Source organism: Bombus terrestris, chromosome 2 (genome assembly GCF_910591885.1).
Source record: "Bombus terrestris chromosome 2, iyBomTerr1.2, whole genome shotgun sequence".
Classification (NCBI taxonomy): domain Eukaryota; kingdom Metazoa; phylum Arthropoda; class Insecta; order Hymenoptera; family Apidae; genus Bombus; species Bombus terrestris.
Window position 1 is genome coordinate 12754243 of NC_063270.1, and position 24266 is coordinate 12778508.

A 24266-nucleotide genomic window follows, 5' to 3' on the forward strand; every position below is an offset into this window, starting at 1 on the left:
GCTGTCGGTACGTCATAAATTCGTCGCTTTGCTAAACAGCCGTAATGAAACCTGTCGAAACGAGACATTCGGCCAGCTTTGCCAATCTTCCTCTATACTTTACACATGGTGTTTACTTTCTTCCTGATAAACTGGCAAAATAATTGAACTACGTTGTTTCAACGACAGCGATATAATTGATCAAACGCCTTATTACTCAATACATCCAACAACGCAACATTAACTACGATAAGATAAAGCTTCCTATTTATAATCGCTTATCAATATCGCGCAATCGGAATTATAAACTGACTTGTAAGTCGTGCACTCACCCAATCCAGATCTTTGTCTTCCGAATCCGGTGGCGAGGTGATCTCCGGGACTCTGTCTAGAAGCTTGAATATCCTTCCGGCCGATATTTTCGCGGTATTAAAATTAGGAGCAAAGGCGAGGGCTTGTCCCAACATCCAGGATCCAAAGATCAACGCTTCCGACACTTTGATCACGTTCTCGTATCTCAAACCTTCGGTAGCCACCAAAGCACCACCATAATAGAGACTCAAGGCATAACCGAAGAATGGTATGGTCTGACCGCACGAGAATACCAATCCTCTCAGTCTATTTCTAATTCTTGTCGCTTTAGCCACGAGATCCAGTTCCACACAATAACGCTGCAAGAAGGCTTCCTCTTTCCCAAGACTGGCTACAGTTCGAATGTTCGAGATTGCCTCTATGGCGATTCTCGTCGCGGCCTCCATCTTCTTCTTTTCTTGCAGACCTTGGCCGCTCATCACTCTCGCCTCGAAGAAGACTGCGCCCAACACCAAAGGTATCGAGACGACGGACACTAACGTCATCTTCCAGGTATAATACATGGATAATCCGATTCCAAGGACTAAGGTCGACAGAGCCTGAAGAATCGCACCGACACGTGTGCCCGTTGCACCCTGGACAGCACCGGCGTCTGTGGATAATCTAGCGCAAAGAGCACCCACGCTGTTCGTGTCCTCGTCGTACCAGCCCATTTCCTGTCGCAGCATCGCGGTGAACGCCATTTTTCTGATCCTCGCGGTCATACGCACACCGGCCAATCCGAACATATACATTTGCAGGAAAGTACCAACGCCCGTAACAACTCCGACCACCAGGAAGAGAATCGAGAACTTGACACTCTCGTGGCGTACTTCTTCGTCATCTTGAAGACCCAATACGGAGTACACTTCACCGAAGAGAACAGCGAATGCTGGGAACGAGGCGCCCACCATGCCTGCTGCTAAACACCCTGAAACACGGCAATTTATGTTCATTAGTTTCGTTCAGTAGAACTTTTTAAATTGATGAAATTGTACGATTTATGATAGGCAAGACGATATGATGAAGAGATGAGTTATTCTTGTTGCTAGATATCCTGAAGTATTGAAATGTAATTTTTCTTGATAAATGTGTTAGGATTGCAGAAGCTATAGAAGTTAAAAGGATTTTATCAATCCATGGAGAGAGATTGATCGTTTTTATTGTTAGACATCTTGAGATATGAGAATTTCTTCTTCTTTGTCGACTTTGTTGAGATTGGAGAAATTGTATGATGTAGAAAATTTTTGTTAATAGACAGATAGATTGATTGTTTCTCGTGTTAGATACCCTGAAGTATGCGGATTTCTGTTTTTCTATCGATAAATCTATTAGAACAGTAAGAGTTGTATGGCCTAGAAGAATTATATTCATCGGTAGAGAGATTGATCCATTTTCTCGTTGAAGATGTACGAGTGAATGGTTAAATGAATAGTAATCGAGCTAACTATACCGATCAAATTGTAAGGCCATTCCGGTTTATTGAGCCCGAATATCCTCATCATTGGCGCGTCGTACGGCTTCTCGTGTTCCTCCAGTTGATTCTCCGAGCACTCAGATGCGCCGGCTAACGACAACCGATGAGAGTGCATCGACAGAGTGGAGAATTGCCTCTTCAACGGTGGTTTCTGCTTCGGTATGGCTGCGGTGACCGTCTTTGCGGCTGATGCCGTCGCTTTCGCTGGAAATTCAATCGACACGAAAGCGTAACATCATGCCGTCCGATGTTAAGAGAAGAAAAATATTACATTTTTATTATCATAAACTCTGGGACGCTCCCACCGCTCTCGATAATACGTGAAAATCTATAAAACAAGCTTTTCCTTTTTTTTTTTTGCATAATCTGAAGATCAAGTAACTATATTTAAATTATAAACCAGTCACGATAATATAGCAACGAGACTATACAATTACAACGTTGATACTTTCTTTTTAATTCTTGTTTGGTGAAACTCTAAAAAATGAAAAAATACCTAGTTGCTCAAGCAACAGTAATACGTTATATAATACGTCTATACATTAAAACCATATTTGTACGAATCGTATTTATTCGAACGAAATTTTAGTTGGCGATTGGGTAAACTTCTGCTTGTTGAATTTATTTATTTGAACATGAATTCCTATTATATAAACGAGAAGTTACAGATGATGGGGGAGAACGAATGAACTCTAATTATAGAAACTCTAATCCAGTTATATGAACTTCACCTATACAAACTATTTTGCCCCGAAAATTTCGTACATAAAAGCAATTACCTCTGGCAGTGGCACTGGCGTCAGCAGAGACCAATCCGTAATAATGATTTTTCAGGGCGAGCAGTTCCTCGTGCGTACCCTGTTCAACCACCTGACCCTCCTTTATAAACACTATCCTATCAGCATTTGTAATCGTCGATAGCCTGTGAGTGACGACGATCGTTGTTCTACCCTTTGACGCCGCGTCCAAAGCTCTTTGCACAGTGTTTTCGCTATGAACGTCCAGAGCAGACGTAGCTTCATCCAGTAAAAGTATAGCCGGTCGTCTAACCAGAGCTCGAGCAATCGCGATCCTTTGTTTCTGTCCGCCGGACATTTGCGATCCTCTCTCTCCCACGGGACTATCGTAGGCCTAGAACGAAGACCGTTGATAAGGATTCTTTGATTTGATTATTTGACAAGAGTTAATCAACATTTGGACATTTTGACAACTTTAAATTTTAATTAACATGTGGAGGATAGATACTTATGTTTAATAAAGAATGAAAATTAATGGATATTTAAATGAAACAAGTTTTAAGTATAACCATGTTCGTTGATAATTGTCAGGAGAACACTGTCCGCAAAGTAATTTGCCTATTCGATTGCCATACCCGTGGAATTTAATTAACGAAATTACGACGTGACACGTCTACGGCGTGCACGTACCGTGTTGAGATTTAATAAATTTACGAGGTACATCACTTCGCGTACCACAAGTTAAGTCGAGAACAGCAGGAAAATATTTGGTGTTTTATTTAAATACGCATAAAGTACTTAATACGATCTAATAACAAACTACATGCTATATACTAATTTCTAATTAAATATATGTATATTGTAAATATGTTTACAATTACATATTTTGTGACTTCTATGTACGTTTTTAAATAGGCTTCAAATTTTATCGATATAATCGTGATAGTCTCGTCACAGGTGAAATTTCAAAATGTTTCATAAAACACGAGGATATGAAAGTTTACCATAATAAATTTTAATATATATACACTGAACAAAGTATTCGAGAATAGATTTTCCCGTGAATAAATAAATAATGTATTTAAAAAAAACACAATGCTAATACCGCGTGTGCAGTGTGGAAGCGATGTAATTTGCGTAACTGTCTAATATATCTGATCTCGTAACCAAAGCTTCCATTCATATAAAACCTAATATTGTTCGTCCATCAACGTGCGTGTAGCAGACGATGCTCGGTTTTCCCTGGTAAAATTTCACGTGCACAATCGTACCGCATCGATCCGTAAAATAAACTGCCTGGCGTGCACCATAAACTGGAAAATGTCTGGTCCACTTGTTTCCGCGGATCGTTACGGTTCTAAACGCGTCGCGAGACACAACGGATAAAGGCCAAACACACGCGATACACATTCACGACGGTATATACCGATGGGACCGCGGATGAAACCATCGCGAGCATCGAATACACCTACCGATAATTCGGTAATAAACGCCTAATCGTTGACGCAGCCGTAATCTGGGATACCGTTATTTGCCCGGGCACGGTTTAACGGGTGTTTTATCGTCTGTTTGCACGCGTGTTTCGCGGCTTGTCGCTCACACCTGAGACTATTGTTAGCGCGTTACAACGCGCCGAATTTGTTGAGGGTAAACATGATCTCGATATACAATAGAATGACTGATAATAGACATCGTTCGATGCTCATAATTTGTCAATTTATTAGATTGTAATATTATGAAGTATCTATAGTAGAACTACGTTTATCCGCACCTCGTTTATGCAAAGAAATTTAGACCCGAGCTCGGATATACGAACTCCTAAGCGAGCCTCTATTATCCGAATTGAGTATTTCCTAAGAATCACTGATATATTAGGTTGTCCGAAAAGTTTCTTTCGTTTTATGAGGAAATAATAGACAGACAGTCTTCTTATCACAGTTTAGTAATTTACGTAAATCTTTATAAAACTTTCAGAAATATTCAGTATTCTAAATCAGACTGTAGAGACACTGATAAGATATTAAAATTTAAAAAATGGAGAATTCAACCCCAATGGCCATTAAGAAAACGTGTCCTTCCTTATCTCCATGATTAGAATCATCACGACTGCGATGATCAACGAGATAGAAGAGATGAACGAGAGGATACGCAAGCACGAGATTAAAATTCCAAGCGAATTCACGGTTCCTGGACATGATTTTAATTAGACGACTCTTTGTGCCTGGATTCTAGAGATCCATCGGCACGAAAAGAGCACCACATACCAAGAGCAAGGAGATCTTTCGACATAGGTCTATACTATGTGAACGTAACTCCGCACGACTAGAGGTTCGAGCGACTGGTTGTTGAAAAGTGACCGAATCAATCGATGCTCCGTCTGTCACGAACCACGAGAAGGGAAACTGAAATTCCGTTGGACCAGAGAAAACGGCAACGGAATGGAAGAATAGGTACGAAGCCACTCACCTCGGGCAGTTTACTGATGAAGTCGTGAGCGTTCGCTTCCTTCGCGGCTTTGATCATCTCCTCCTCGGTAATGCTGTCATTTCCGTACCGGATATTCTCCCGTATCGTTGTGTCAAAGAGCACCGGTTCCTGGCCGACCACGCCTATGTGTGAACGGAGCCATTGAACGTTCAACTTCGCCACGTCCACGCCGTCCAGTAAAACCTGTTCGAACAGAGAGATCGACGCGTGATCGTTGTGAGAATCGTCTTTGACATTGACCAATAGAGGAACAGGACCACGACGATGCGAAGCGAAGAGAAAGATAAGAGCGATCGTTCAACGTCGTCGTCGGCCGTTTTCCTCGGATGGGCGAATTTTAGGCGAAAGCTCCTTTTATCGGCTACGGCGCAACAATGCTATGGAAAATGTAAGTGGAAGGGAAAAAGAGTTCAAGAGCCAGCTCGAAAACATTATGCCAAATATACGGCGTAATATTTTTGGCAGGAGAAACTGCGACGGATGCAGAAACACGAGAAAATTTTACTACTGAGAGAACTCAGCCGCCGCGAGAAACGCTTCAAACTTGTTCCCTAAAATTCCCATCGCCGCGTTCGCGAATACAGATGTAATAATGGAATATATTCACGGTCGGGATATTGTTAACTCGGAACGCACTTAACAAATTCACCCTCGCGAGTCACGCTTGCCTGGATACCGTGGAATTTAATCGAGTTGGAATTCGATGCTACGAAACGGGGATATTTCTATATTTTATTCCGGGCGTCTCGTGAAATCTTCGTGCGAGATAAAAATTTCGATCGTCTTATTGGCATAGGAAAAGTTTTATCGTTTTGAACAATAATTCTAGCAAGAACGAACTAGAATGCTCTTATGAACGATATACACGAATACCATAATGATGCGTACATCGAGCTCTCGATGCTCACCATTGCGACTTTGACTGAAAGAAAAACTTCATCGGGTTAATCAGCGAACTCATTGCTTAACCGTGCTCGTTGCGCAACGTCTGCATAAAAATATCGCCAGTTTCTACATTTTAATAAATTACTCCCTTTCCCACGGTAAACAAACAAATTGAGGAGACGAGTCTACGATTCTCGTGGGATGGAAAATTCATGGCTACCGACCGTGGACATAAAATTACTCTGGCAAACTAAATTATACGGATTAATACGAATAATAAAAGTACGAATTATTATTATTATTATTATTTAATTAACGCGACAGTGAAAGTACCAGCTCGTTACAGTTTTCTAAATTAACAAGGGGAAATCTGATACGAGATATCATTAACAGGAGGCGCCAGCGCAACGGTTCCTATCTCAGCAGCTCCGCGATATAATTTTTTAATCGCAATTATAAAAATTTAATATGCAGTTTTTTTATTCTTTAGTTCTTTTATTCTTTAGTTCTTTTCTTCTTTCTTTTCTTTTTTGATCAGTTGTGTAATAAGCACGTTTCGCAGTTCTCCAATTTTCACTGACGCTACGCTTCCTCAATATCGTTCCCGTTTCAACACACACAAATGGAATGTTTCTTTTAAACGGAAATGTTTCTTTAAATGGAAAGCGTCTTTTAAACAATAAAAATATTTAACTCAAACTAAAATGTAGAGAGAAATGCGAACGATCTAATCGCACGATCTAAACCGTTGTTTGATCCAGCGATTCTCTACCTCCGTTTTGCTTCTCGCGCAAACACAAATTTTTCTTTTTACTTGCCTGTCCCTTATGAGGATCGTAAAGACGTTGGATGAGCTGGAGACAAGTAGACTTGCCACAGCCGGATCCACCGACGAGTGCCACGGTCTCACCCCGATTGATCTTCAGATTCAAACCTTGCAACACCTTCACGTCCTTTCTAGCGGGATACTGGAAGTGTACGTTCTTGAACTCGATCTCACCATTGACGGATGGAAGCTTCTGGCCATCTTTGCTCAAGCTATCGATCGTTGGCACGCGATCAAGCACCTGGAAAATCGCCGCGGCTGAACCACGCGCCACCGCGAACGCTTCGAGATGCGGCGATGTCAGACCCATATTCTGAGCGCCAGCTAGCACACCGAAGAACACGATCACCAACACTGCTGGTGTATATTCCTTCACATCCTTTGGCCTGTCCTCAAGGATCAGCTGAACTCCGTACCTGGCGAACGATAATCGTCAATTTAACATGCGTCCTAATTTTCATCTCGAGAACTTGTCGTGATTTATTGCAATCGTTCGAGATATTTTCTTCTTTTTGACAATGAAAGATCACATAGTGTACAAAGATAGAAGGATGACCAGTGAGGTGGCACAGAAACGAAAAGTATCTAATTTCGATGCTTTCAAAGTTGCCATTGTTTAACTTTGGCAATGCATCTCGACACGATGACAGAATAGATCGCGTTGCTACAGTGTTTGTGTTATGTTAATGGTCGAAGCTGTTTACATACACCGAAACATGTTACGATACATGCAACGACTACGAGGTTTCATAGTGCTAGTTGCAATATACGTAAACTTGTATCAGCGTTATTATCTAGTTACGGTTTGCATCGACTCAGACGGGATCAGTGTACCATCTGATCTTACACCACATGTCTAGTCGTATGTAAACGGCTTAAAACTCTTAATCTATTCCTATCCGATTACTTTGATATTCGCATCTCTCACTCTTGGGCTACGGTTACTCTGCGAGTGTGTCTTTCGACGACCTAACTTTTTGACGAATATATCACACGCAGTTCGTTCTTCAGATGTTTCCTCGGAACACTTCTCTTTTCCATCGCGCGATCCTATATGATTCGATTTAAGATATAACAATAATAGAAATTCGTGTATCTCATCCTACGATCGTGCGAGGGAAAATTAGATTTATTCTAACCAAACCTGTGTTCCTTCCCTTAACCACGCGCAAACTTCTTCCATACACTGTACGTAACTCGTCCATTTTGGAAAAGAGGAAACAACAGAAAAAGGAAGAATTCTAAGGGAAGATCGTTTTATATCGAATTAGAGTAGCCAAGACAGCCACTTTCCATGGCAAACAAAGGAACACGCCTATCTGATGCTTCCCTTTTAAAGCAAACAACTTTTACTTGAAACACCTCTGACACAATGCGGAAATTACATGGCTGACCCGTTTCTACCCTTCTCGTGCCTGTTTACCCGCGTCAGAAGCGTTTATTCTGAAAATACTCGTATTTCTTTCATCTATGCTATAGTACGCAAACGCATATCCCAAAAAGCGTACAAATATTTTCACACAACCTTAATATAGACATACCAAAACGCGATTGCGTAGCTGATGTATATGATGAACCACATCACGCCACCACCAACGCCGGACCACATTCCACGTCTTATTCCAGTTCTCTCGGCTGGTACTAGTTTCTCAGCGTATCTCTCCACTTCCTTTTCCTCTCCATTGAAGGCGATCACGGTCCTGATGGCGCCTAATACTTCCTCGGCCACTCTACCAGCTTGGCCATAAGCGTTCAACTCCTGAGCTGTTAAGGAGCTCTGAACTTTCGCTACTACGGCAGTGGCTATGACGATGATTGGTGCGCAACTTAGTACCACCAGCGTTAATTTCCAGCCGTATACGAACGATATGATGATGGAGGAGATGAAGGAGACCATGAGGTACGTGAACACGCCCAGTTTTTCTCCTATGCCTTCCTTCATCTTGTCCAAGTCTCTGCAACGTCATGACAAATTTTGGCTACATTCGTTAATCCATAAACTGCTTAATATTAATATCTGGCAATATCTTGTACCGAGAAGTGAGTTATCAATTATATCGAAAAGTAGGTTTCGTTCAAAGCACACGTTTATTAAATTTTGTATGGACTATTTGGTGTTCGGATACCGGATTACCCATCAACCGTGAACATTTTGATTATCCGCGCAAATGCTGCAAAATTTAATTAACGAAACGGTACACAATAAAAATAAAACTGGACTTTGACATATGATTTTCAATTTAAATTTCTGTCGGATGAATTTTCACCCGATTAAGTATTCGAGTCGTGAATAAATTTGTGGAAAATTCTTTCTTCGTCGGCACGTTTGCCAGGCTTCTCGTCGTTGTACAAGGTGACCACCACCGTAATTAGATACGTTCGTATAGTTTGGTGTCGGTTCTATCCAAAGTATCTGACGAAAATAACACGGAACCGCGGGCAACCATTCAGAATGAATTAATTACAGTTTGCCTTATCTTCGACAATGCAAAGTCACCTTGCAAAAGCTGAGGGAGTCAATTTCAACGAAGATTCAATTTATCTTCTCGTTTGTATCACGCGACCATATTATCCGCAGGTTCCATTATCTCCTCTAATGCGATTAAAGAAAACAAGCTGTCAAATAGCGATCGGAAAGCAAACTAAAAATAAAATCTAACGGTGTATACGTTTTAGCACGATATAAAGAAATGATTCCTCAAACCGTATGTATAAATGTCAAGGAGAAGTGTCACTGTATTCGTGGCATTTATATTTAACGTTGTTCATCCTGCTTCGCGTTCTAGAATATTCGTGAAAATGTTGTGGCGCCACGTTAAGACATTTCCGGGTGATTACACAGCATTTACGGTACAATAACACATACACGCGAATGTCGTGTAATCACGTTCAACTAAAATCAATATTGTCTCAAATTATACGAACTTTATTATAATTCCATCTTACAGTCACACAATGTGAAATAACGTTTTCAAACTGATAACGGCAATATGTAGCGGGAAGTTGCGACACGAGAAACATCTTACAAAATATGATTTTTATTCCTAACAATGATAGGAAGAAACGAACGAGAACAAGTTGACGCAACTGGGACGAATGTATACGAAATGATTTACGATGATACAATGGATTATGAAAGTATTTGAACGCGTATGATAGACAATTTTTATGTATACATTGTACGTGTTATATAAAACATTTTGAAATTTCATCAGCATTGTAGCGTGACATCACTTGTCATGATTATATTGATAAAGCTGGAAATCTACCTATATGAAAATGTACACGGCATTATTATTTTTTGTCAGATATCAAACTATGCCAATATATATTGATCGATTTTCATTACCGTGCTAACTAATGAAATTTCAGAACGTTTTGTACAATACAAATAATACATTCACCAAAGGCTCCAATAAACGTTCGAATACTCGGTTACTGCACGTAAAACCTGGCGGATAGTTTCACTCGATATCACAAAGAAAATACAGAAATCCGTGCCATTCGATGATTGCCATTTAAGACAGGTGTTAAGTCAAGTTTATGTAATAGTCGTTATAAATGCGAACTATGAGCCAAATCGTTTTTAATGCCAATAGGTCTTGTAACTACATCGATATATACGCGTACCACGATGCTATATTTACGATGCAACGAGATTTATTGTCTCTGCAACAGTGTAAGGTAGCGTGATTCACTCCGTGTTTCAATCGTCTGCTACAAACCGGAAACACTACCTGGCGACAAGAAGAAAAATTTAGCCACCGTGCAACGTCGAATTTCTTTCATCGAAATTGCACGCGTGTCTATGCAATTATGCGACTTGCGCCACGGATATACTATTGCAGCGAACATTCTCGTCCCGAAATAAACAGATTGCACAAGGAAATGCTCTAGTGGCGACGCTTTAATTGGCCCGTTATGAATCCATCCTTGACTTTTCGATAATTACGCGGTCTGAAACGCAACCGCAAACAGAGATGGACTTTGTATCGGGTAAGGATTTCGATTCTCACGAGCGGCCACCTGTTGATGAGCAGAGATCTCGTTCCCTAAACTTTGCTTCTCGCTTCTACGTTATACATGATCCGCGCTACGTTTATATCCGCGGAACTGGGAGAAATCGAAACCCCAATGTTCACTTCAAAGCCGGATCGACGTAAGAAAATATGGCTACTCGTAGGCTGTACGTCTCGGGATATTCTTTCAACGAGTGAAACGTGTCTATCGTCCAGTTCCATACGGAACGAAAAAATAGAATTTTCGGATAAAATGGAATTGATTTGAATCCGCAGTTTAAATATTAATTAGCTGTGATTTAAATTTGGATTTTAACGAAACTATTATTTTAAAGTAAATTTTAATGGAAACGAAAGTCTGGCTGTTAAATATATTTCAAGGTTCAATCCGAAATCTTTAATGTAAAATCTAATTGCCTTCTTTTTACGAGTTATCGATTAACAGCGAAGCATACTTACTCGGTAATTCTACTGGCGAAGTTGGTCGACGTGTTGGTATCGTACCACGTCATATCCTGTCTAAGAACAGCGCGAAGGAACATCTTACGTACTCGAGCGATTTGTCTAGAAGCCGCGATATTTAATAAATCGACCGTGAACACGGCAAAGAAAAATTGGAACGTGGATAGCGCCGCGGAGGATACACCAAACGCAACCGAGTCGTCGTACAGCGCGCTCATCCTCGCTTCGTATGTTTCATTGGGTCCCCTGCAATCATAATATTTATCTCATAAATACGTTATATTATTCGTCGAAAAGAAACCGTTCTTCTAGATTCTTAATTCGGAGTATCGTTCCGTGGAACGGTATCGACGTGGAAAATTACGGAACTTCGTAGCGATGTACCAAAGTAAACTAGACAGAATAAACTAGACTATATTCCCCTCGAGCGATCTATTTTCTCGTTAACGTAACGCGTCAGAGGCGGGTCTCGCGTCTCGGTTTCGTGCTAAAAATATGCAATTCAGGTAGTGTAGGCGTGTCTGAGTACGCCAAGACTTACAAGACCTTTCCTCCTCCGAACCACTTCAATATAAGCGTCGGTGTACTCGATTGATTCTCCGTATTACGATCCACCAGCAATGTGGTGAATTCACCATATTGAATCGTCGAAATGGGGATGCACAGGCCTGTCAAAGTTCCCATGATCAGGCCACCAAAAATCAGCATCAACTCCCCGCATGTTGCAAATCGAAACTGTGAACAGACATAGAACGATTCTCGTCACTGAGTTTCGTCAAAGCTTTCACGTACGCCGCGATTAAACTGGAATTCAAAGTTTCGACGAAGCAGAGAGAACTGAGGGAAAGTGAGAGAAAAAGGGGTAGCACAGGGGAAGCACCGGTGGGCAACAGCCATGGCAACGGACGTATTTTAATTAATTGCGCGCGAGCATCGACGTTATGTTAATTTTCCGAATGATGGGTTCGCCGGGAATTCGCGAGATTCCGGTGGCGTCGACGGAGCAATTTGTCGCCGAACTAGTCGAAAATTTCAGAAACATATTCTCGAGTGATTTAGTGCCGGCAACTTCTGCCTTTCCGGCAGATTTAACCCCGGGGAAAATTAATGCTGGCCTAACGGTGATTAATGGACGGAGATCTGACTAGTTCTAAACAAAAACAAGCCCGATCGATCGACAGAATCGCGCTCGTTAAGTTTGTCAAAGACAAAGGGACTCGATAGCCAAACCGTTCGGCCGCTGGAAGATCGATTTCGTCGTTTGATTCCAAACTAACACGGTGATATTTCAACTGTAGCAGGATGTATGTGGAATGTTTGACAAATGTCGGTGACGTTTTCTGCTTTCTTTGTATTTTATTTCGTCACTTCCTTTTTTTCTTTTGGCCGATGATACTTACGAGTTTGAAATAAGGCACTGGTGGCAAGGATTGTTCCGGCGCAACCGGCTTCTCCTCCTCCTTCGTTTGAGGTGGCACGAATTCACTGTGGACACAAAGTAATATTGATTTTTAATAAGAACATTTTTAGATACAATTGCTCGTCGATGTGCTGCCCGTTATCCATTCTTCTACTCTTTGTAGCAGCACGAGAAAACGATCGGTTATGGAAGAGTACTTCCGGATGCAAGGGAAAAACGATTTCCCCGAGAGAAAAGAGGCTTAAGAACCGGTTACGTTTCTTTCTTTTGCCATAGAAATGCAAAGTTCCGATTGTTTAATTTTCAATCCGGGAATACTCTTACAGGATATACTTGCTACAATTAAGAAATCATCATGAATAAATTTATACGATTCTTCCAGTCTCTAGGGCGATCAGGATATCTCCTAATTAATTCCGTAAGTTCCTACAATCATTTTGACTCCCATATTTACTCCTCCTATATTTCTCTTTCTAATTATTTAACAAAATCTCATTCATCTGTAAAAATCTTATTCGTACATTGGATCGCCATTCTCTTGTAGCATATACTGAGTTTCCTCTTTATCCTTCTTCGCATCTTGGAGCGTGTCTGAAATGAAATATACAAGGTTCCGTACACTGAAGATCCTACAGCAATATTTTCATATGCATCAGCAGGGAAGACTTAAATATACGTTCGTCTCCTGTTTATCCGATCGCGAAACCGGACTTCGAATCCGGTATCGCGTCGACGATTGCACCTCTGCGAATGTTTTCACTGATAAACGCATTATTATCGATGAAAAATCATTTAAGATTTTCTTAATTATCTTCGTTCGATATTTCTCAATCGGATTTACTATCGGTTAACGTTAGAACTACCACACCAGTCAAATTGGCTGGTTTTAGAATTTTATTTTAAAATTTCTACTTCGTGTTATATTTTTTTCCACAATGATGTAATGACTTTCGCAGCGAGAACTAAAAGAATGATATAATGAATTTTATTTTCTTTTTTATGTATTCAAACTGAAAATAATTTTGTATCAAGGCTACTCATACCAATACCAGTGAAAATAACTGGTACTTGTCAAAGTATAAAAGGGTCCTGCGATCTGTTTATCGAACCCCAATTAACCAGTTTCCTCGTTTCGTACAACTTCCCACGCGTTTCTAAATTTTTTACCGCGTATCATTCAATATGACGATATCAGTTATCAGGAAAATTCCAGATCGATCGCTAGATCGCTAGATGCTAACGCTAGAAATACCAAGCCAGTCAAAACGACTGGCTCTACAATTTTATAAATATGTCAACCCTCGTTTATGGATCATAGTCCCAGCTGGATTAATAATTCCAAAAATATACTACATAACTTGGAATTCCTTCTGTAAGAAAATAATACATCGAAAAATATAAAAATATTCTATTATTACGTATTTTTTTAAAGATCAGTCATTTTCACTGGTTGTGGTAGAAATAGCTTCGTGTTAACTATCGATAGTTCTCGCGTTAATTTCAAATAAACTCGTATCATCGCAATAATTTCGTAGGTTGTTTATATAAATTATTATTTATCCGGACTTGGAGAGTTTCGAATTCCCTGATTCTTTTTTTTCGAAAAGTTCCAGATTTCGAGACCCTATTCCTACTTAAGATCGACTCGACGCTCGTAAACCTAGCTAGCTGAGAATTGTTGCACAAACGTGTAGTTAAAACGCGTGGCGAACTACAGTCGTGAAACCAGTGACGTAAGCGATCGTTCAGTTAATTCAAAGCGCGTTGCTCCTCGACAAACACCGATAACGATCGGCACGCGTTCCTGCTCGTTCAAAATGAATGAAAGAAATCGAGTGGCAAAAATGTTAAAATGCTTCGCGTTCATCGACCAGCAGGATCATTTCCTCTGGGAAACGACTCAATGTGTTTTATAAAACAGCGCACTAACGTCTAAAATACAAATGGAACTTCCGCGACGAAGAAACCAACAGTTTCTCTCTTTCGCCTGAAACACCCTGACAAACGATCCAACGACTTCAGAGGAAATGGCCCCGCTAAATTGTCCAAGAATCTTTATCCTCTCGCAAATGTTACCCTACGATAATAACTCTTCTTCTTGATCGTTCATCATCGTGTTCCTCTTCTAACTCTAACAAATGGTTTTTACAAATTTCTGCGTCGTTATCTCGCATGAATGCGAAATTATCGTCGTCTAATTTCCTTGACAATTTGAGTTAACTATTACGTTTCACATGAAACCAAGAAATGTTCTGATACTTATGATATCTTGAACTACTCGCCCTGGGTTTCGCAGAGCCAATAATTTATAAACGCAGAAAATGGAACATAGCAAGGAGAAACTTTTATATTAGGATTGACTTGAATTAATGTTGAATTCCAGTTGAATGAAAGTTAATCCCATTGCTATCAAAGAGTCAAGGTATCCAAGCTTTTCGCGATTGTACGAGGATTTAGTAACATCGTTGTTCGGGAGTCGATTCCCATTATTTAGCATCGTAATAAACGAGTTAAATGGCACGCTGTATTATACGAGATCATAAATCTGCTGGGAACACTATGTAAATCGTTGGTTGGCGGATCAACGTAGACAGCCAAGACGTGAAGGATCGTCGTTGGCGTGTGAAAGGAAAAGCGAAGTTTCCGGTTTCCGTCGCGACGACCCCGGCAAGTGTCGGGCTTCGACGAAGTCTGGATCTTCCCGTAGGGGCTCCATTAGCGGAGTAATTGCTGTTCGAAACTCCTGCGACGAATCTACGATGGGTATTTTATACAAGGAACACGAGACTGCCATCGTAACAGTACGATGCATAGATGAATTTACCCCCCGGTGAACGAATCGCGCTTGACAAGTCCGATTTCGGGAGTTGGACGGGCAAACTTTTCCTTTCGATCCCTACGTTAATTCGATGAGACGGTGTAATTGTATTTCACAGGCTGACAATTAATTTCGATGCTGTAAACCAAGTTTCAAACAGAATGAACTTAACGATTATTATCGGATGATTATGCAGGATTGTTACGTCTTGTAAGAACGTGGCAAATTTCGTAACAAACGACAAAACTATGCTAATCGAAATAATTAAAAGACTATTCCTATGAACGGCTGTATCGCATTAACCAAATGAATAGAAATAAAATTTTATACAACACACTATGGTCACTTATGGTGAAAATTTAATGCTTGAGAAAAATCAGTATCGGTTTTTATATGTATGATGAATTGTATATAATATATTTTTTCCAGTTTTCACTTGCAGTGATTTATCGGCGTGCACGTTTCTAAGGAGCATTAATCACGTTTCGTTTCGATCCATCTCTCAATATGAACGATTATTTCCTACACGACGAGTTTTCTTGAATTATTGCGGGCACGAAAATTCGCGAAACTATCTATCCAAGAAAAATTTGTACGCGCCTCCTTCGTGTCAGTAGTTTCCGTCATCTGTCGCCACTCGAATCGATCAATCTCTCAACTTTCTCGCCAATATCCTCCAGCCACGAATAAATGCAAATTTTGCGAAAACTCGCGAAAGAAGCACGATAGATCCAGCGTAAACGCTGTTTAAATTTTCCCCAAACTATTCTCGTTTCTATTCTAACCATAAAAAGAAGATTTAATAAACCAACGTCAGGGATCGAAACTTTGATTTTTACAAAATATCGTTGCTACAGATCGGATGGATTTTTATGCAAATTTCTACTTTTCCAATTGTTCGTTCTAATAATTCGTTCGTTTTATTTATTAAAAGTTATAACAAGCAGATATAGCGTTTGCGCATTTTTTATACCTCTGCACCTTTAAATTTCGTATAAATGTATATAAAAATCCGCATTCTAATTATCACGGCGAAGCAACATTGTCGATTCGCGAAATCTCGAATGATTATTGGTTAGCGATCGATCAGGAATGATCGAGTGTCTGGACAACGGAACGCAGACAACGAGCGGTCGATCTTAAAGAAGGGAAAAAAACATCGCAATTTTTCATCTCATCGATCATGAACATTATAACCATCGATCAGTAACGGATAAGCTCGCCATTTATCCCCTTCCCTATTTCTCTCAGCTATTGTACAGAAACGAAGTTCTTCGAAATGTTCAGTCACCACGTTGTCGATAAAGCGACCAGCTTGTGTAAATTAATTTTTCGCGTGGTGAAGTTTCGTCTTGGCAGCGGTTACTTTACTTTTGGACTACTTGTCGCGAAGGGGAAAATTTAAGAAGCAGACGGAATCTTATGTACTTAATATAGTTGAAGAGGAAACTACGTATGTACATGGAATTGTTATGGTACTTACACTTCAAGAATATTTTTTCCTGGCGGTGAGAGTTTGTTTTTTGGGGTTCCATTTCCATACCCTGCGCCTTCTCGCGCGGATTTGCTGTCCACTGACAAATTCGCCGTGTCATCGCGCATTCTTAATTAACAACTCTGCAATTAAAAAGAGATATTACGATTTTAAAACCTTCTACGAATAACTTTACAATCATAGATATTTCGTTCTACTCGACATTTCAATTAATATTAGGTTGTCCGAAAAGTGTCTTTCTTTCGCAAATGTGTTTTCTACAACAATGCACCTTCATACAAACGTGAAACCTATTATTTCCTCATAAAACTAAAGAAACTTTTCGGACAACCTAATATATAAGCCAGACCGATTCTACTTTTTGAAAATTTTTCGATTTCGATACAAATATGCACGATTAGTTTCATTTTACCTATATGATTATGATCAAAATGATGATATACAAAAATAAATGGATGTAGGCATAAAATCTAATAGATCTATGATCTGATAGAAATCAACTTTAACAGTATATTTTCAATAACTGCAAAGATAGAAATTCTGTAATCCCTTATTTTAACAAACACTGTAACTCTAATAATAAGAAACACTTTGCGAATAAAAATCTCTATTGGATCAGGAATAATAACTCTATAATCGTTAATTATCAAAATCACCAATTTCCTCAAAAATCCAAATAAAATGGAAGTTCAAACGTTCGGTACAACTAATCGAACCCTGTCAACAACCGCTCTCGAGGTATAGTGTTGACAAAATTCGCGTCAGTTTCTCACGCCTCTTACACCACGGTACGCATCGGCGTTGTTCCGGTATGTTGGTTGGGAAGTGGCGTTTGGAGTTTGGAAACGTCACGCGCAACCAACGGGCCACACGTCGAGCCCTTGAGCTTTCAATAAACGCGATACAATCGACATGGCATCAGGTTGGAAAAACGCAGGCCGCGGCGGGGCAGCCTTGCAGGATCGCGATAAATTAAGCCGAGCTGACGTTTTGATTGTCGGCCCGGCCTATATTTGTTGCGGTCAATATTTGCGTCGGCCGATCCATTGTCGCCGTTCGATCCGTTATAACCGTCTGTTTCGTCGGACGCGGGAGCAGGGACCCAGAGCTTTGCGCAAACTGCAATTAGCAACGATAATCCAGGGACAACAAACTCTATTTACCTCGGTCATTATCCACTGTATCATACGTTTACTATACAGGATATCCAATCTAAGCGATGACTAGAAACTCCGCTAATCCGTGTTAATTAATCGATTGACCGATAGGACCTATGATTAAGTTTGAAGGGTGGGCCTAGTAGTCACATTTCGATTACGCATTGACAATGACGAAAACATTCGTTTGATGATTCAGCGATCATTCGCTGATCGGATAGGCTGATTGCCCAATACTTTGGATCGTTACTTTTTTTTTTTTTTTAATTATCTTTCACGACTGTATTATTTATTGGAAATTGACGTAGGTAATAATTTTGTTTAGTTTGATCAATTTTTGAGTAGAGGACTTTTCAAGATAGTAGAATTCTAAACTCACTCGTTCTTTTTTCGAATTCCTGATTCCATGATATGTGTAACGATTCCAAATTCTTCGATAGTGCGTGTGAATTATTAAATTACATTTATTAAAGGAATATTATTAATTGAGCGAAAGATAATAAAATCGAATAATGAAAGTAGGACGAATTTATGTTATAATCTAGTAGTTTGTGCGCGTGAGTAAATTATTTACTGTTTAATTGCGTTTAACTGAATGCATTCCTTAAAGAATAAACGGTGACAGTTAATAGATGGTAGAAGGAAAGTTCTGTTCCCTGTTCTTGCAATGGCCGAGATCTTTCTAAATCTCCGGCTGCTCAACAGGCTATGGCGCGAACTAAAACGATAATTCAGCGCTCGAGGTGGCTATCATTTCTTGCTCGTGGTATATTACTACGTCGCTACACCGTAAAGTCGACTGCACAGGGGACCAGACAGTTCTGCCGTACATATCAGCTCAAGTTTCAACCGAAGCTTTTGCGTGCTATTTCTCTTTCTCCCTATTAAAATTCTTAAATGTAAATATACGAGAACATCATGGTCCAACGTGTTTCAATTTCTGAAATCGAGAAGAACTCGTCAAATTTTTGTACCATTTGTAACAAGAAATAATTTTCGAATGGAAGAACGAAAATCAGAGAAAGACGAAGATGCAAGAACAAAAATATTAAACCTTCCATGTCCGAAATTTTGAAAGTTTTAACTACGTATGGAACGAATACGCTCGGTTATTCTAATGGGTCATCGCGTAAAAATGCATGATAACGAAACTTGGGCGAACCCGTGCAAATGAAACCGCGACAAGCGACAAAGCGTTAATGTTAAGCAACTGTAATTTGCCACTTGCGTTCTACAACGCTCGGTCTTTCTTGCACCCAATTGCTGTTCTAATTGCCGAATAAACGGCGCGATAAAAACGGCTAAGTCATTAGGTCGTGTTGCTGTCTGAGTTAGTAGGTGGTCTTTAATCGCGAAACAGAGTTGCACTTCGGTAACTTTTTTCAACGAAAAACCGGTCCACCCTTTTAATTGTACAGACACGTCTTTAATCGTCGGAAGAAGGATCTCGATGTTGCCATTGTTCGTACTTGGAAGACGAATTACATCGAGATAATTCGATCAGACACGGTACATTAATTTATTCCTAACTCCATAGAATAGTCGATGTAATATGATTAAAATCTTTTAAGATAGCGTTTCCTCCTGCTCTTTCTCTTTTTCCGTACATCAACGATGGGCGAGAGTCTCGGTACCCAGTAATAAGGATCAAAAGCACTCTAAACGAGACTTCGTTGAGTAAACGAGAGAAAGCCAATAAATGGAAAAAAAAGAAGCCACCGTCCTTTTTATTCCCATCGTCCGTATCTCTCATTACTTTTGCTCTTTGATCAAGCGTTCTTTTGTTATGTCGTCTCGTCTTTCGTCGACGAATAGAGGGCAACTTTACCGTACCTTCGCTTTGGTAACATGAAGCATAACGACGCAACGTATCAATGTATATATGTTTATCTTTCTTCTGGCCGAGTACTGACCATTTCTTAAAGCGGTCATCCTGTTGTAACAAACTATGTATTGTACATACTTCCAATTCTAAACCCTTTACTTTTTCCCAATCATAAAAATCACAAGAGAACACAAAAGTCTATTGGAAAAACTTGTCATAATAATTACGGTCCATCCTTAATCTCTTTGGAACTAGTTACTCTAAAATAACGTAAACTAGTCCCGCTGATTTTGTACTCAAAGTTCGAAATAATTGCATCGTTTGTCCTCATATTCTCAGATTTATCGAACTTGGTGCTCCACCTTTAGAAAATCTCTGTTATTCCACACATCTCTGCGCGTAACTAATACTAACGCAAACAATTGTATCGACTGAATCCGAAAACAGGACAATTTCTTCTCTCGCCAACCGAAACTTCTTCGCAGCTCGCTAAATTCTATTTAAGAGCTAAGCGAGATTTACAGCACGTGGGTTGACACTAATTTCGCATTTATCTTTCTTTATTGACCTATACCTATATCATTTATATAGGAATTTTGTATTTATCCTAAATAATAAGTTTATTGATCGATAGATCTATTTATAATGGATTAGACAAGAAACGATGGTTACTTAACGTGAACTAAATACAGTAATGTGCTATAACTAAATAGTTAATTCACAACTTACAATTAGTAGTTTACAACTCGTAACAACTCAGCAACTCAACTCTCGACTCCTCACAGCTCGACTTCTCACCATTTGACTATCAACTCACAATTACTCAACTCACGACTACTCAACTCCTCACACATCGACTTTCAACTCACGACTACTCAACTCACGACTCTTTTACTCGACTGCCCGTTAAAACTGCCAGGCTCTTTCTGACCTAACGGCACTTAGACCTTCCCGTAATATTGTTTTGTGGCTCACCTAATAAGACTGCCAGACCCTTTTTGACCTAAAGGCACTTAAACAATAATGCGGGTAGGCCTAAGTGATGATGATTTACCAGATATTTCTTAGGCCTAAGAAATATCTGGTACCCGCATTATTGTTTAAGTGCCTTTAGGTCAAAAAGGGTCTGGCAGTCTTATTAGGTGAGCCACAAAACAATATTACGGGAAGGTCTAAGTGCCGTTAGGTCAGAAAGAGCCTGGCAGTTTTAACGGGCAGTCGAGTAAAAGAGTCGTGAGTTGAAAGTCGATGTGTGAGGAGTTGAGTAGTCGTGAGTTGAGTAATTGTGAATTGATAGTCAAGTGGTGCGGGTAGGCCTAAGTGATGATGATTTACCAGATATTTCTTAGGCCATTCGTCCACGATACTACATTTACAACCTTTACCAAACACTGTTGCACCAATAGAAAATAAATAAATAAATATTATTAATATCTTTTTTACATACGTACGACATTCTAGAATTCGATTGGACATCCTCGCGAAATTCAGCGAGAATCTAATGGGCAAGAAACTACGAGAACAGAAAGTTCTCTGGAAGTTGAGCTTTTATTAACGAGACGGTTGCTTTCAAAGCTGGAATTGAGAAACGAGGAGTAATAAAGAGCCGCGAGGGATCGGCGACATCGGGGGACCGGTCAATTTCGAATTATCCTATTTCATGCGAACGAGAGCTTTCCGATTTCATTTGTCTCCGTTCCAATAACCCCTCGCCCTTCTCCACGGCCGGGTACACGCGATCCAATTTTTCCTTCGTTGCCCTCTCGAAAGGCAGTTTATAAAATTTCCCGTTCGTTGCGGGATCGATGCAACGATAAATTGTCTCTGAAGTTGCAAGGCCGACCCTCTCGTGCCCGGGACACGTCTTATCCCCGGTGCTCTGGCCGCTCTTTTTCGCGGCTCGTAAATCATCGATGAGCCCGTAGAACCGGAAGTCGAGCGGAAGGCCTTGCCAACGAGATATGGACTCGCATTTGCACCGTTTTGTCATCCCGTTCGCAAACTTACTCGTCGAGTATTATTAACGAAATCGAGAGATTTTGTCCTCTGAACAAGTATTATTTCACCCTGAAAATGTCCACAGTCCGAAATCTTTCATTTTGAAAAACGAAATTTCTTTGTAAAATAGTTTCCATAATAGAAGAATAGTTTCTATTGTGATACACGTTTTTGGCCATTTATTGCCAGAGGATTAGTTCCGGACAGATAATGATCCAAAGTCTTTGTTACGTCGAGTGAAATGGTCCGTGCATCGTTACGTCCTTCATTATCTGACCATCAAGGCCCAATCACCATTAGAGAGACTCTCAATAAACCTAAGGCCCTACCATAAACCGAATCTTATTTGCTTGCAAGAACGAAAAGGCTAGTTTTTCCCATGAACAAGGTCACTCACGAACCACGTTGGCAGGAGGCTTCCTTTTCATACCTTCGTGCATTAACGTGGGTAATAACCAATCGACATTGCGGATCGTTACCCTCATTTTTCCTGACGAAACGTATGGGCAACAAATCCGCGTTCTTCGTTCAAAGGGCACACCCTTACAGAGCTTTCCTCCGTAATCACACAAGAACGAACTTGACTGGTTCTCATAACTACAGAGCAGTCACGTCAACCTTCTAGACTTGTTCTCGGACCTATAGAACAATCAATCCACATCTCTATACTTCTTCTACGACATCAGAAGGGTCAACTCAACTTCCTCTACTACACTAGACTTGTTCTTGGAACTACAGAACAGTCAACTAGTCTATCACTGGAATCTACAAGAGTTATCATCATCTTCAACACGAAAGGAGTCTCAGGTCGTGCTCGTTCGTAGTTGTCATATCAAATACTCAATCTTGAGTATCTCAATCAATGTACGATTGAATCTTGAGTATCTCTCAATCAAAATATCACATTGAAGTTGTTGGATAAGTCAAAATATATAGTAACCTGTTAATAACAGCGTTATGCAATCAACTACCCTTATTATCCCATAAGAAATAAGGGATCGAACGATTCGTGGCGTCGATTAATCTAATCGTAACGGGAATTTACGATTCCTATTGGCGCGCTTCTTCGAGGTCGCGTCTTCCCGCGAACGTACGAAAGTTCAGTCTTGAAGAAGAGAAAATAGAGAAGGACATTCAATATTCTGGAGGATCATCGATATTTTTATGTAAGAAAATTGTCCTACATATGGACAAAACGAAGATCAGTTAGCTATCAAGGGCAAATCACTGCGAACATAATGACGTACAATATACCCAACGACAATACCTGAAGCATTCGTGTAACGTTAAAGTGAAATAGTAAAAACCATGGAAATTTCTAGGATAATACTATGAATTAATACTGCGAATCGATTTGAACGTGTTTAGAAATATCAGCTAGCTCGTGAAGTTCGTAGCGATTGAAACAATTTACAGCTTCATTGATACTAATTTTGTTAGAAACGTGCAAGTTCCATGGTTCTATGTTAATTTCCCAAGGGGATCGTAATCTTTCTTTCGAATTCGCCGACCAATCTTTTCGAGATCCCCGTAACACGGCGGAGAACAAATTTCGGCAAGGAAAACAATCCGTGCGAAGTTTTGTCGCGCTAATGTATTCGCGAGTTGGTCTGCTCGGATATCGTTCGCCCTCTTTCTTTCTTTACTACCGCACCAGCAAGGCGGTAAACTTCGTCAGGAGCGTGTTCCGCCGCTGAAAAATCGCGGCTAATGGGAAAAATTGCTAAAGTTACACGGAAAGTTCGCCGACGACTTTCGTCGTTCGTCGCGGCACCTTTCGCAATCGCGAAACTCCATTAAGCTTGGAAACTAATTTCCAACGGAGTTTCCGCGGTGAGCGTCGTATAATCCTTGCGTGGTCACCGGTGACTCGAAAAATTTTTTCCAGGAACAATGTTTCGTGTATCTTCTGAAATTCTGCCAAAGATCGATAAATGTTTATCCTCGAAATTGCTGTTAAATCTGAATTACGGACAAGTCGTTGCGGAATAAGTGATCGAACGATGAATTAGTGACTATATGTTTGGATAATCTTCAGGTTGCCGTTGGAGCAAGCGAACAGAAGATCCGAAGATCGCAATGCATACGTCCATTAGAATCTATACGCGCATTTGACGGTTTGACGTACTGAGTTTGTCACAGCGCCAGTTTGTGCGGATTCACGTCCGCAGTAGCTACGGTCTTACTCGTTATCCATCTGCTTAATTCCATGTAAATCTCGATGCATCGTTAATCGCGTGCAGCTGTAACCACAGCCTATACGTCGAAAGCAATCTTACGGTAGAATGTATATGGACAGATACAGACAAGCGTAGCGATTAGCGTTGTCG

The 24266-nt window shown here is 40.3% G+C and overlaps 1 protein-coding gene across 5 annotated transcripts in view; it reads right to left on the reverse strand.

Moving 5' to 3' along the window:
* LOC100650108 (multidrug resistance protein homolog 49) overlaps window positions 1-24266 on the reverse strand; it is a 72395-nt gene that overhangs the window by 8690 nt on the left and 39439 nt on the right. For 3 of the 5 annotated variants that reach the window (XM_048412731.1, XM_048412732.1, XM_048412735.1), the window contains 11 exons: window positions 16945-17078; window positions 13165-13234; window positions 12624-12708; window positions 11765-11958; window positions 11221-11469; window positions 8284-8697; window positions 6735-7158; window positions 5011-5214; window positions 2587-2938; window positions 1784-2011; window positions 312-1261 (listed from right to left, as the gene is read on the reverse strand). In XM_048412731.1, the coding sequence (XP_048268688.1) occupies window positions 312-1261; window positions 1784-2011; window positions 2587-2938; window positions 5011-5214; window positions 6735-7158; window positions 8284-8697; window positions 11221-11469; window positions 11765-11958; window positions 12624-12708; window positions 13165-13234; window positions 16945-17056 (3282 nt within the window). In that variant the 5' untranslated portion in view covers window positions 17057-17078. The remainder of the gene's footprint in view (window positions 1-311; window positions 1262-1783; window positions 2012-2586; window positions 2939-5010; window positions 5215-6734; window positions 7159-8283; window positions 8698-11220; window positions 11470-11764; window positions 11959-12623; window positions 12709-13164; window positions 13235-16944; window positions 17079-24266) is intronic. The other 2 variants (XM_048412740.1, XM_048412743.1) reach the window with 1 other exon arrangement.